Source organism: Adiantum capillus-veneris, chromosome 29, assembly GCF_014529385.1.
Source record: "Adiantum capillus-veneris isolate H3 chromosome 29, ASM1452938v2, whole genome shotgun sequence".
Taxonomy (NCBI): Eukaryota; Viridiplantae; Streptophyta; class Polypodiopsida; order Polypodiales; family Pteridaceae; genus Adiantum; species Adiantum capillus-veneris.
The window spans coordinates 123469280-123483880 of record NC_140959.1 but is presented as its reverse complement, the minus strand read 5'-3'; the positions used below and the strand labels follow the sequence as shown (position 1 = coordinate 123483880).

Below are 14601 nucleotides of genomic sequence, written 5' to 3'. Positions count from 1 at the left end.
ATCTTCATTGCATCGACGAGTTTTGTCAAGGAATACAAGAATTGTATTGTACAAAAGTTTTTTTTGATGGGAGAAGCTATAATACAAAGCCTTTATGGAGGGGGAACCGGCTCCATGTAAATCCGGTCCTCAACTGTTGTCAATTGTTCTATTTCTCTATCTTTTCAAGTATTGTCAATGCCAAATTAGCTAGGTGTAAATTTTTATGTGGCTTTCTCAATTTAAGTACTCTCTCTATGCTCATTAGGAACTTGTTCTTGATGAAATACTCACTATGTTATCAATTTCCGCTACATACAAGTTACTAGTGCATTAAATGTTACAATTTGTGGATCTGTTTACTGAGACACTGAGTGTCTGTCTATAATTTATGTGGTATTGGTAAAAAATTTTGAGTTTTCACTCAGTTTTTAGGGAAAAAATTGCCCCAGTTTCTCGTCATGTTTATATGTATCTACAGTTTTACTCTCTGTGACTCCCACTTTCACAGGTTTTGTCAGCTTGGACACAATTTAGTATTCTTGTACACACTCTCGCATGAGTGAGAGTTGCAGATACTCATGTGGCTATAGAATTTGCCAATCCTCACAGGTTTCACAGGTTTTTTGCAGGCTGTTTCTCTTGTAAGATGCATTTTGAGTTAGTTTGCTCACTACTTGCATATATGGTTATGTGCTTTATGATCAGCTTAGTTGTTTGTCCCATATTATATGCTTGCAGATATAGCAAATTGTGGAGTTGATTTTATGCATATGTGAGCATCGATTTTGGTGCGTTTAATCGTGGTTTCCATGATTGTGTAGTGGTCGAGTTTTCTTCCACTTCGTTGCCAATTTTGGCATGGTTTACGGTAGAGATTGTACTTGAGTTTTCGCTCAGTTTACAAGGGAGACTTTGCCAGTTTTCTCTCGAGTTTTCTCGCCATAGTTTCTAGACATTCACTTATGGTTGCACATATGTGTGATAGTTTAGAGTCTACAATGTTGATTCATGAGAGATGGCGGTCTCGTAATCGCCGATACATGCAATGTTGTCATTGTGGTCACACAAGGCACATTAGGCGCCGTCGTTTTAGACGTATGAGGCAGCAGCGGAGATCTATGCATGGTGCAGATGAGGTTTTGACACGTGTTAGAGTGGTGGATTCATATGCCAGTGACGGTAATGTTGCCTTTGCCTTCAGCGTTCCTCCTGCTTACATGTTTGTGAGAGGTGAATCTTCCCCCTATTGGTTATTAGATGAGGATGCGGTTTTCCACGTCACACCACATTGTGACTGGTTTAGCACCTTCTCTAATGGGAGCTTTGGTTGTGTGCACTTGACCGATGGTTCGGCGTTTGACATTGGAGGTGTAGGAAATGTTTGCTTGTCATTGCCCAATGGTGCATCATATACGCTACGACATGTGCACTATGTTCCTTAGTTGAGATAGATTTTGATCTCAGTGAGATAGTTAACAGATTTTGGGTGTCGAACACTCTTTAGAGAGCAGTCTTTTCAGATGCATTGCGGCTCATTAGTGATTGCCAGAGGAGCCCGCAGCGGCTTGGTATATCCTATGCATGTATTTGATGTTCGAGACAACATGGTCTAGATTTTGTTGCTGGATTGCTTTGAGCGAGAGACGAGAAGTGTCTCCTTCATGGGGCTGAGCTCCACCATGCTCACGAGACAGAGCATTTAGCTACATAGGACGTGCAATAGACTCTGTAGAGACAAAGGTAGAGCGGTAGTGCTCTAGTGAGACACATTAGGTGCTATCAGAGTTTGTGCAGACGGAGGTAGAGCAGTTTTGTTCCCTAGAGACACAGGTAGAGATGACATACATGGAGTTCTTTGATATGATCATGCTAGAGGTTGATGAGTTGGTGCCAAGATGCACAGTTCTGTCTATGGGTGAGAGGGATGTAGCCATCCTAGTATCAACGTTGACACACCCATACACCATGGGTAGTCGTGATGATGCAGTACATGCAGATAGCGCAAGGGAGGCTAGGACAACCAAGTTTGCACATATTTAGTCAGTGTTCGGACGTCCCATGTATGACCTACTAGTGTCGATGCCCGACCTAGCAGCTACAATGGGAGCATTTCTAGCAGGGATTGCCAGTCGTACGATGACTGACACTAGCATGATGCATAGTGGAGTTTTGTAGACCATAAAGAGTTGTCTGCGGGATTACATGCAGGCCCTAGCATGGATACGCGCGCTCACCTATCACTAGAGCCGAGATGGCTGCATGTAGATCGACTGAGTGAGCCAATGGGCATAGGTTGAGAGAGTCTCTTACCTGTTTTCTTGTACCTACTAGTAGTTTCGCTAGTAGGACCCACTTATCGGCACATTCACCTTTAAGTGGGAGATTGTTGGGGTAAAGGTCTATGTGCCTTGCTCGACCATCCAAGCTATGGACGCCTATCCACTGACCACCTTATTCTTTTGTACACATACAAAGAATAAGGGGCAGCTCATTCTTGAGTCTTGCTCCACCCACAACCTTGCACTCCTTCTCCTTCTTCCCCTTCCCGCACACACCACACCGTGTGCGCATTCTACACCGCGACACTCTTCACTTCTTCTACAAAGTTGTAGATCTTGTATGTGCAAGTTATGACCAATTTAATGAAGACTACTTTTTTCCCTTTTTAGAAATAACAACTTTGAATTTCTAATAGGAAGTTGAAGATTTCAAAGTATGGGATTATGAACATGGAGATCTCTTGCCTTTTTGGCGAGACAAATGAATACTCTATGTCCTCATGCCCACCCACATGGACTTCTACCTACTTTGTCTCTCGTTCCCACCCATCATAAGTCATATTTGGCTATTTTGGATAGATGGAGAACTCATTTGAGCCTTGTAAAGTTTTGTGAGACCCTTAAGAGAATTTTTCATGCACTTACATAGTGGCATTTATCTTCCGACACTTCCTTAGCCATGAGTGCACTTCATTGCATGTTTCATTGTCCTACGTGTACTTTCTCTCTCTAGTATAAGCATTAAACAGAGAAAGGCCATGATAAAACCTAAAATACATCAAAATTAAATTGACACAAGATCACATATAAAGCTTGGGATTGCAACCTAGCCCAAATATTCCACATGCATAGGGAGGGAGATGTGGTGTCCCTCTTCCTCCAAGTTAGTAGCCAATACGTCGGACCCTCTATCCCATGCCCTTCTTGCCCCAACCAGATTCTTGCCCTTCTCCTCTCATGTATAATAAATCCTTTCATTGCAATAGAAAAAACAAGAGGGTATTGAGCTTGTATATCTTAGAATACTATATGCATATGACAAAACAAGCATTTTTGTCTCGTTTTGTCACACACATACATAGTATAAGACGCATACATAGTATAAGACGCAGATTAAGCACTCAAATCACAATAGGGAGTTATTAATTGCAAGAGATGGTGAAAGGAAACCTTGGTGAAGATCTCGTTAACTTAGGAAGACTTCAATGAAAGCTCCTTGTAAGCTTTGTGCACATTTCTACAACAAGTGAGCCACATCATCAATTTCTCTACTTACAAGCTTAATCAATGATAACATTTTTAACATTTGGCTCTTATACTTGGCCCAAAACTTAAGTGGTTGGCCAATTTCTCTACTTACAAGCTTAATCAATGATAACGTTTTTAACATTTGTCTCTTTTCCGTTGGCCCAAAACTTAAGTGGTTGGCCAAAGGATGAGCCTTTTGCTAAACCTAAGCTCCATTCTCAACCTCCTACGCCAAGTTACATCTGACATCAATAATTAGAAAGATTTGTGGCAACATACAATTGTAGTAGTAAAATCACGATTCTTGCTAGTTCTACAAAGATTAACCGTAATGCTCAAATTAATAAAAATGGAAAAATTAGTTCCAAAACTAGAACTTTAATTAATTTGTCTTTCAAATGCGATGAGAATATGTCAAATTGGAAAGGAAAAGGGGCCTTCCTATGTCTATCATCGTGCTTTGAACGTTGCGCTCGCACCTCGTCCCCGCCATCATTGGCTCTATGGTCCTCCTCGCTTCTCTCGCTGCACACATAGTGCTGTCCCATCTGCGCTCGCCATATCTATCTCTGTCTCCACCTCTATCCTAAGGGATCGCTCTTGTCCCTCCTAGCTTGCTTCATTGCGCATACCTGCTCCAGGTATCCCGTCCCCCTCTCTTTTTGCGCATTCGCTCTAGGTCTCTCGTCTCCCTCTCCCTCTCACTCACTATGCACTCCATGACCATCCACATCCGATTCTGTGCCTTGTGATCTCCATCGGCCTCTCTTACTTAGCCCACAAGCCTCGCGTATGTCCCTTTCCCATCCAATACATTGACCACTAAAATCAAGGCAACTGTCTTGATCGACGGGAAGCAACTTCAACAAGCATGACATCATCGCCGTCGACGACCACACACATTGAAACAACCAGACGCTCTTGACAACATCGCCATACACCCACTACATCGTTTTTCTTCAGCCTCCATCCTCACCTACATCATAACCAATCATTATTCTCTCTCTCTCTCTCTCTCTCTCTCTCTCTCACACACACACACACACACACACACACACACACACACACATTGAGATAACTAGACGCTAATATTGCTGCTTTACTTACCTCTTCATAATAGTATTCCCATAGGAACTGCTTCAACGCAACCTTATACACATGGGCTCACACACGTCTATCCACTCGTGCAATCTTCTCTCCTTCCTCGGGATGCTGCAAGAATGTCGCCATCAAAGAATTTTTTTTTTGAAAAAAAAATTAAAAAATATATGTCTGTGCCTTCGTCACCACACCTGTCAACTCTCTCTCTCTCTCTCTCTCCTCCACACACACATGCGCCTTGTCCTCTCGTTTTCTCTTCCAAAGGATGCAAGAATCTCTATAGATTCCAGTTAATGAGGTCCTCGAACAGATTGGCACCACCTATTTGGAACTTGTCAAGAACCTTAGTAATATCTTACCTATCCCTCAAGAGGATGGGTCACACCCTAGTACAATGTGGAGAGGGTAATCAATCTCTGTGGCTCTCTCGCGATGAGATGAATCTAATACAATTTCAACCTTTTCTCCTTATAAAATCGACCTTGGTGTGATCTCACCCTTCCTTTTTGTACAAGTTAAAGAGTTTTTTCCTTTAAAAGGAAATAATAATAAGTATTTGTAGGTTTCACATGTGGGAATCTTTGCTAAGGAGACAGACAAAGAGGGTGAAAGAAAGTACCTAGGCCTAGGCCTAGTGAAGGAGATGGTTGAAGCCCGGAGGAAAGAGGGATGCTCTGCCCTGTTTGAGGATAGAAGTGTATTTCTTTTCTTGCTTGGGATGTTGAATGCTCCAAGAAGGGAGAATAACCCAAGCGCTCTCTCTCTCTCTCTCACACACACACGCCCTTACAAAAAGCAATGCAAATCAAATCTCTCCACTCTCTCTCTCTCTCTCTCTCTCTCTCACCAAGCAAGGCAAATCCCCTCCCTCTCCCTCTCACACACATAAACAAACCATTGCGCTCTCTCTCTCTCTCTCTCTCTCTCTCTCAAAGCAAGGGAAGGCAAGACAAGCAAGCAACTTCTCTCTTGTTATAGGTTTCTTTGACCACAAGCACCCACATCCATTTCTAATTTTGAGAAAAAGGATTAAAAAAATGCTAGAATTTTGGAAATGAAGATATATTATATAGCTATCTTTCTTCTATTATGGCTTGTTATTGTTTTGCCTAAATTTAATAAATGATGTGATGTTAGCCTATCACAACACCACACTGGCGGACTCGAAAAAGCGCTCAATTTGAGGACGGAAAGAGGTCCGGAATCCGGATATGCAAAAAAATATTATTTTTATGGAAACTTATATCTGCGGACCCCAAGCTGGGCTTAAATCTGGCCTATATTGGTTCTCGGACCCGAGGCGGGAATGCAATCTGGCCTATTGCGAGGGTCTCTCTCTACGTTCTCTCCGGGATTGATGCGTTTCCAGCCGATGCAGTGAGGAAGAAGAGTCGTGTTGGCTTGTTCCGAACTCGCTTAGCCTAGGTGGGTTCTCTCTCCCCCTCTCTCTCTCTCTCGTTTTCTTTATTCTCCTGATCGTTCATGATGATGATGCTTATTGTTCTCCGAAGTCAGTCTGCCACTGCTCAAGTACTTCCTTTCCCTGCCCATTCTTTTTGCCCTTCGTCTGCGTGCGCCATAGCCCAAAGTAGAGGCACACACACGCGCTCGATCGTTCGCTTCCACATGTGTGGGTGTGTGTCACTGCGATGATCTCGCTTAATTTGGGCTCACTGATTTTTTGCATCCAGTTTGCGATCAATTGCCTGCAGCCCAGAATTGCGGAGCGTTGCCTGTGTGCGCGCCCATCCTTGCGGGCCTGCGGGCGATGGTGGGTCGCCGTCTCTTCCTCAGATAGCTGCCCCCTTCTCTAATGGGTCGTGCCGTAGCAGTCTAGAATTCCTTCCCGCTCACGGATCCCTATCCTCTTCCTCTTCAATTTTGGGTTTCCCCCCTTGTTATTCCCTTGGTTTTGGTGATCGATCGTGCACGAGCGGCCTCACAATGTTCGCAGCCTAGTTAAGAGCTCTCTCTCTCTCTCTCTCTCTCTCTCTCTCTCACACACACACACACACACACACACACACAGACACACAGAGACCCGCCATACCTTTCTGCTTATAACCTTGGTCTCTTTTTCACTCTCCTGCCCCACGCCTTGACGGTTTTTTGGCGCTCAAATTAGCTTCTCTCCAGCCCGTTGACCTTCCCGGCTTTTTTACACCACGCGATTGCCCTTCCGATTTTAACCCAGATTTCTCTGTGCATTGCTTTCGAAGCTGCGCGGCTCTGTGGCAATTGGAGCGATCGTTTCTCTGTAGGCGTTTGCAACCCTGCCTTTTGGTTGATTAAGTTAGTGATCGTGTTTTGTAGGTGATGTTTGGTTGATCAACATACTTCTGCTGGTGGTTTTACACTTTGAATTTGGTTACGTCAGGGAGCAAGTGCGTGGAGATCAGCTGATCATATACAAAGCCCGACAAGCCTACTGCATTGCCAAGTATTAACAGGTTGCTACAAATACACCGCCAGGGAATGTTCTTGACGACGTAACATCGGGCCCTGCAGTGGATGGCAGCGAAAGGCTGCTCTGACATGGTGTCAAAAGCTAAAGAGTTCTCTAATCAAAGGATCATCTGACGTCTTATAGGACATCTGCTGAGGTTTGTGTTCAATGCACTCCTCAGGGTCACGTTTTTCTGTTACTTAGGTAAGGGGATAAGGAGATTCCCACTTGCCAGCCAATTGTCACCAAAATCAAGTCTCAAAGCCCCTTCTTGACTTTAGTTTCTTCGGATTAAATTCTGGGCTATGCACCTAAACAGTGAAAGATTTTTGCCCAAATATGCCAAGAAAATATGATGATTTTGATGTTTAATGGCAATCTTTGTCTCGATTAAAGTGTAAGTCAATGAAATTCTGCAATCGGAACAATAATCTTTTTGATAAATATGTTTAGTCATGATAATTCATGAGTTTTGTAGTCATCTGGAGCTCAAGGAAGCAGAATGTATTCGCATGCCTATGTCTGTTTACTAAATTTGTCAAGATCATAAGGTTCTGCATTATGGTGTGCCACTGGTCTGTAGCTACATCATGACTTATGATATTTGTAAAGTTTGTCAAGCTAGCTACTCAAAGCTCGTAAGGAATTGGCATTCAAACCGTCTTTTCTATTATGCAGACTTAGAAGGGCTCAAAAATAGTGGCCTTGGCATCAAGATTCTCAGTTCAGGGCTATGGGAGGTGATGCATGGCATCTTGGTGGGGAGAAAAGGTCCACTTTGTCTTCTCTAGATTGGAGTAAAGCTCTTGATACAATTCAGATGAAGGGTTCTAAGCCACTTACACAATCAGGGCTTGATAAGGCTGATGACCCTTCTGTGTTTGATCCATCGCTTAATCTGCATGGCTTTTCAAGCTCACTGCCGGCTCTGTTTCATGAGAAATGTGAGTTCTGCTTTGTTGATTTATTTTAGTTTTTCTGCAAACTATGTGTAATCCGCTTTCTATGTGGTGAATTCAGCATCTGGTGGCGGTCAGCTGGAAGACATCGGCCTTGATGTTGATGCTGCAGATGAGGTGCTAGGGCCGCTTGATGAGGAGCTGGTATCACGTGCTATTGGAGATATTTTACCTGGTGAGGACGAGCTTCTTGCAGGAATCACAGATGGTTTCGACTGGATGAATTTGAACACTGCAACAGAAGAGAATGAAGAGTTTGACCTTTTTAGCAGTGGTGGTGGTTTGGAAATGGATGGCGAGACGCAAGATGGTTTTGGTATGTATATAGGTAATCCAAGGGGTCTGGATGCATTTTATGCTGGTGGCCCTGGCTTTCATGTGCCATCTTCAAATGGCCCTGGCTCTGTGATTGGTGAACATCCCTATGGAGAACATCCTTCAAGGACACTTTTTGTTCGGAACATAAATAGTAACGTGGAAGATTCTGAGCTTCGTTCCTTGTTTGAGGTAAGGTTCTGGGAAACTTTTTGAAGGAGTAGCCTAAGTTCTTAGTTGCACGAAGAAGTAACTTGTAATACTTCATGTTTGTAATACAGCAATATGGTGACATCCGGACCCTCTACACAGCATGTAAGCACCGAGGGTTTGTAATGATTTCTTATTACGACATTCGTGCAGCTAGAAGCGCGATGCGTGCTTTGCAAAATAAGCCATTGAGACGTAGAAAGCTTGACATTCACTTTTCAATCCCAAAGGTATCAAGATTGCTTTCTGTTTCGCCGCTTTTGGATAGTCAAACCTATTGGTGTCTGAATTGTTCATTGGATAACTCTTTCACGTAGGATAATCCATCAGACAAGGATATCAATCAAGGAACACTTGTAGTTTTCAATCTTGATGCTTCTGTCTCAAATGATGAGCTTCGCCAGATTTTTGGACATTATGGAGAAGTGAAAGAGGTACTTAAGCAACTCTTGATGAGATAAGATTTTAATGGCATTACAGGGATTGTAAACATAACCCTGTGGTCTATCTTGAAGGACTTGCAGCACCAGGCTGAGCTTATTCCTATTGTGTGAATTGCAGATTCGGGAGACCCCTCATAAGCGCCATCATAAGTTTATTGAGTTTTATGATGTGAGGGCAGCAGAAGCTGCTCTAAGAGCATTGAACAGAAGTGACATTGCTGGAAAGCGCATCAAGTTAGAGCCAAGTCGACCTGGTGGCGCACGGAGGAGGTATGTTTTGCAAATATGATAGTTATGATGCAAGGATGGAAGCTTCAAAGTATATCCATCTTGTATGGCCAGTCTTACTGCTTGCAATTACTCAGCTTCCTTTTTGTTCTCAGTTTGATGCAGCAGCTTAGCCAGGACCCTGAGCAAGAAGATACCCGCCTTTTTCGCCAGCAGTCGAGTCCACCTGTAACTAATTCTCCTCCTGGTATGCTTCAAACAAGGAGAGCACTCCGCACTGAAGTTTAAGGGTCTTAGATCAGTTTTCTTATTTTTGTCAAATATTTTGCAGGGCATCTTTCATCCTGGGGAAGCTTTGGAAGTCCTGTTGAGAATGGCCTTCCTCGACCTATCCATCACTCCCTTGGGACTTCTGTGACAAAAAGCTTACCAGGCTTGCCGGTTCCTTCACCCTCAAGTCATGTGCGAGTTGGAACAATCGGCAGTCACCTTGGCCGAAGTAATCAGATGGATGCAGGTCTGTCATCCCTCCCTGCAGGTCTTGGAGGACCGGGCCTTCCGTCTCATCATGCTCACTCCTTACCTGAGTTCAGCAATGGTGGTGTGCCTTTTTATAGCTCCCCCACACCTATGCAAATACGAGGCACAAGTCATGGACAATTGGACAATGAAGGATTAAGGCTTCCAAGAGCTAACAGTTCTGATGTTTCCCTGTTTGAACATGCTCCTGGAGGTAGTGCATTCTAGAGTCATTAACATGCTCAGAGCCATCTGTGGGCTGTTGACAATGTACAAGATATGTGATGCTCTTTGGTTCTAATATTGGTCTCTGTGTGTTTTGCAGCACTTGGGATGTCAAATGGAGGTTCCCTTAGGCGATTAAATTCAGCTTCTGCGGGGAGTCCTTCCCTAACAGGGCCACAGTTTCTTTGGGGCAACTCTAGCCCTTACCAGCAAAGTGCTGCATCAAGTGCATGGTCAAACCCTCCACCAGTCAATTCCAATTATAACCCTCCACCAGTCAATTCCAATTATAACTCCGTGGGTCTAGGGCAGTCGCAACCCTTTGGTGGATATACAGGAAATTCTCGTTTTATCAACAGTGGGCTGTCTTCAATTAGGCACCATGTGGGATCTGCACCATCTGGGGATCCTTCATTTCTGGAGAGGCAGTTTGCCTATTTTCGGGAGTCTCCAGAACCTTCCTTCTTTAATCCAGTGGGAGCTATGAGCATCCCTGGAAGTGCCGGATCAGGAATGATGAGCTTGGGGGGCGCCCACTCAGGGAGCTTAGGGAACAATGGCATGTTTGAGGGTGGTTCTTCACCGAGTTTGGGGATGATGTCCCCCCGGAGGAGAAACATGTTTCCAACAAATGGGATTGTGATGGGGGGTTTCTTTGACATGCTTGGGACTGATCGTGGACGAATTCGCCGCACTGATAGCACTGTATCCCAAGCCGACAACAAGAAACAGTACCAGCTTGACATCGAGCGCATTCTGCGTGGAGAGGATAATCGGACAACTCTCATGATTAAGAACATCCCCAACAAGTAAGTTTCTCTACAAAACTGATTACAATTCCTGGGAACTCTGAAGATGATGATGTTGCATGAATCATGTCTGTTATCTACTTTTTCAGATACACATCAAAGATGCTTCTAGCGGCTATAGATGAGAATCATCGTGGAATGTATGATTTTCTGTATCTGCCAATTGATTTCAAGGTGAGTTTATGGCTCATTAAAAGGTTGCAGTTGAAGTTGTAGTACAATTCGTATTGTGAGACTGATTGTTTCTTGACCTTATGTCTTTCTTGTTAGAATAAGTGCAATGTTGGGTATGCCTTCATCAATATGACTTCACCGAATCATATTATCTCCATTTACCAGGTATCATAGCTGAATAGGTCCCTTTGTTTGGTGATAGGATAGACAAACCTGTTCCTGTTTTTTTTTTCCTTTTTCAATGGCCTTGCATTCCGGGGTCGTAAAACAGTACGATATAACTTGACATCATGTGCGTTTTTTTTTGTAGGCATTTAATGGGAAAAAATGGGAAAAGTTTAACAGTGAGAAGGTGGCATCTCTTGCGTATGCACGAATACAAGGAAAATCTGCACTCGTGGCTCACTTCCAAAACTCAAGCTTGATGAATGAAGATAAGCGATGTCGACCGATTCTCTTTAATTCTGATGGGCCGGAGAATGGTGAACAAGTAAGGAGGGATTATTTTATTTGTTCATGGATGCTTGAAATTTTTCTCATGTTCTTGGTTTGCAATATCTTCTTAATCGGCTGGCAGGAGCCATCTTTCTTGGAAGGGGGCACAATAATAGCAAGGGATCAGATTGGGATTGCTGACTTTATGGAGGCTTCATCCAAAGCTGAAAATCAAGATGGGTTCTTATCGGGACGTGCTGGGTCAAGCTCAAGTTCGCCCGAGAAGGATTGAGATTCCATTCTTCTTGAAAATATTGTTTTATACCTGTCCTTTCTTTTTAACTTCTTCCTTCTATGTGGAGCCTTGCTCCTCATAAAGTTTTCAAGACTTTCCTGCTATTTCATAGACTTGTAAAAAAATGAGGTGGTATTGTGGGCTATTTTGTGTGAAGCAATGCACAAGAAGGCCACCCTTTTTGACAACCTTTTGTAGCTATAATCAATCGCGAACAGATATCGACGACACGGTGCTGGTGAAATGGCGAGACCAGCTGTTGTATGTAAAGAGACACAAGGATTAACCGATATGGACTCGGACTCGGGCTTAGCATGTGTCAGAAGGTTTCACAAGGCTGGCCTTCTGCTCTTAGGTTGGGCTCAAGAACTGCTCTTAACTGTACAGCTGAACTGTCAATGGTAATTTTGATGGTACATTGCCATGCCATTGGGAAAAAGGTTTAGGATTCATTGTTGTAACTAGCGTTAACTGTTATTCTCTTCCTAGTCTTGTGATGAGGTGGGCAGAGGTTGTACATTGTACTTCTCAAATATGGAGTTACTATCAGACTCCCGACTTGTGTGTAACATTTTCATCAATTTGATCTTAAGCTGGTGTAAGAGAGGTGTCTTTCATATGAGAGTGATTGAACGTGACATGCAGCGGACGAAAATGCAAGGTGCCGGGGGGGGGGGGGGGGGGGGGGGGGGGGGGTATTTTTGGTTCTTTCAAAATATTTAGTTCCATGTAGTATTGCAATCTTCCTTGTAGTGGTGGGCTCGTAATAATGGAAAATTAGAAGTTGGAAGATGTGGGTAGTAATAAAAATTGTACAGATGTGGATTTGGGAGATCATGATCAATGCATTACTTACTCACACGGAGTGCTTGCAAAACAAAAAAATGATATGCAAGTATGGTGAGGCATCCTCATGTAGTTATTATAAACCATAGGGAACGTGCCCTTCTTCTGCATACTTGGTATGCTTCTCCTCTAGTGTTGAAGAGGGGAGTGTTTGCTTCTCGTACTAGCCTCTGTCTCGCTCTTTGAAACATCTATATAAGTCTGCGTCGTAACCAATGTCTGTTTCCTGTACTAGCCTGTCTAGCTCTTTGAAACATCTATCTAGGTCTGTTGTGGCTCCAACAACAGTAACCCTTCTACTGCTCTCAGAAATGTCTCTGCTCCTTTGGTCCAGGTCGCATGCTGCCAGCTGTTAACAGCTCTTGGTGATAGTCAAGTTCTCTCCTATGCATGCACTTTCTTTCTCCATCAGATCTTTCTTGTCTCCATCGCTTCCCTTTCTACCAAGATTGAGATTGTGGTGCACGGCCACTTCACTAGTGGCAGCAGTAGCAACACCATGGATGAGAGACCCACTTGCAAGGGCGATCTTGAACCTCGGCTATGGCACGATTGTGTAGGTTCCAATGGTGCACCTCAGCTTTGCTACACGTGTGGTGCGCATGTCACAAAGCATGTTGCTTGAATGTTCCCTTAAATGCTGCTTAATCGTTACAGGCGGGGAGACCACAGTTGCAACCCAACGTCAAAAGCACCATTGTTATAAGCGTTGTTGTTTTCAGTGCTGTTGACTTGGATTGCTCTCCTAGAAATTCATGGGAAAAAAATTAACCCAATACCTGCATGAAAGAAAAGGTAGTGTGCTGAAAAAATGAAAAGGAATATGAAAACGGTTTCCTCGAAATTTTTGGCACTGCCCAATGCAACGATTCTGGGAAAATATATTTGACCTGAAGGATATTGATGAGAATGATTGGGGAGAATACTTCCCACAATCTCAATACAATAGTTGGGATTGCAAAAAAAATTAGGATGAGTGTGTTGTGCACATGGTTTTGCACTCGTGCGTGGGTTGGGGTTTTGAATTACATTGAAAGAAGTGGACACATGATTTGTATGAGGTACATCATTATAAGGATCATTAAGCACACGAGATGGTTTGGATTGCATGTTTCTACTCTCAAAGAGTTGAGATGAAAAGGATTGTTGTTGGAAAAGGAGGCACAAGCAAAACCATTTGGAGTTATAGAGGCTTGCAATTATTTTGCAAGAGATTAAATCTTGTAAATCCAATAATATTTGCCAAAAACTCTCAGTATACTGTCAAGTTGAATGTCGAGACAAGGGTCATTGGGACACCCTAAGGGCAGCCAAATAGAAAAGAACTGTAGCCTCTATGTTTTGATTCTAGAAGACCTAAGAGTTCTCGGAGGCACTACTATGGAGATGCCTTAGCTGTCTACCACACACTATTATCAAAGCTTAAATTTCAATAGTTATCATTCATTCTACATGTTCACCAGATTATAATTAGTAAGTCATGTTTTGCTAATTGCACTTGTTAACCAGATTTCATGTGGTTTAATTGCATGCTGCAGTTTTATGGGTGAAAAATACATGCGAATAGAGTTAAATGGTCCTAAAATATCTAACTACTAAGTAAATATACATACACACTCTTACACACACACACACACACACACACACACACACGCACGTTTGTGCATGTGCGCTCACACACACACACACACACACATGTATATATATATGTAAGATTGTATGCATATGTATATATGTATGCATGTATGGATATTCTCTTGGTTTACAACTCACAAAGCTAATTGTAAAGGCAAAACCGAACATATTTGCTGTTGGGATGTAAATCAGGCGGTCGTGGGAAACCCTTACTTTTTTCTCTAATCAATATGAGGAAAGAAAATGAGAATATAAGGAGAGAAAATGAGAGAGTTGACTCTCTCTCACTTTCCCCTCCACTAACCCAACTCTATGTCTGTGTTTCATCTCCTTCCCCAATTGTCTGTGTTTCATCTCCTTCCCCAATTCTCTTCTCCCCTCTCTTGCATGCATTCCTCACACGCACACTCCGCAAAGATAACCCCCCACAATTGGTATCAGAGCTACGACAT

At 43.2% G+C, this 14601-nt stretch overlaps 1 protein-coding gene across 5 annotated transcripts; it reads left to right on the top strand.

Moving 5' to 3' along the window:
- The first annotated feature begins 5907 nt into the window (after positions 1–5907).
- Positions 5908–12270, top strand: LOC147419880 (protein MEI2-like 5). 5 transcript variants are annotated; one of them, XM_086505228.1, is made up of 14 exons: positions 5908–6035; positions 6988–7213; positions 7735–8000; positions 8077–8522; positions 8612–8770; positions 8858–8974; positions 9102–9253; positions 9367–9458; positions 9543–9944; positions 10056–10764; positions 10854–10938; positions 11035–11103; positions 11249–11428; positions 11516–12270. In XM_086505228.1, exons 3-14 carry the CDS (start codon positions 7790–7792, stop codon positions 11663–11665), a joined length of 2772 nt encoding a protein of 923 aa, XP_086361354.1. In that variant the 5' UTR covers positions 5908–6035; positions 6988–7213; positions 7735–7789; the 3' UTR covers positions 11666–12270. The 5 variants fall into 5 exon arrangements, with proteins under 5 accessions (XP_086361354.1, XP_086361355.1, XP_086361353.1 ...); XM_086505229.1 differs by having other exon boundaries at positions 5927–6035; positions 6924–7213; XM_086505227.1 differs by lacking the exon at positions 5908–6035 and adding an exon at positions 6054–6568.
- The last annotated feature ends 2331 nt before the right edge of the window (positions 12271–14601 follow it).

Excerpts from the sequence above, each read along its gene's own strand:
- LOC147419880 (XM_086505228.1), top strand. The coding sequence starts at position 7,790 with ATGGGAGGTGATGCATGGCATCTTGGTGGGGAGAAAAGGTCCACTTTG. Across the intron at positions 9,945-10,055 it reads GTTTGAACATGCTCCTGGAG|CACTTGGGATGTCAAATGGA; the intron begins GTAGTGCATTCT and ends TGTGTTTTGCAG. Across the intron at positions 10,939-11,034 it reads ATCTGCCAATTGATTTCAAG|AATAAGTGCAATGTTGGGTA; the intron begins GTGAGTTTATGG and ends CTTTCTTGTTAG.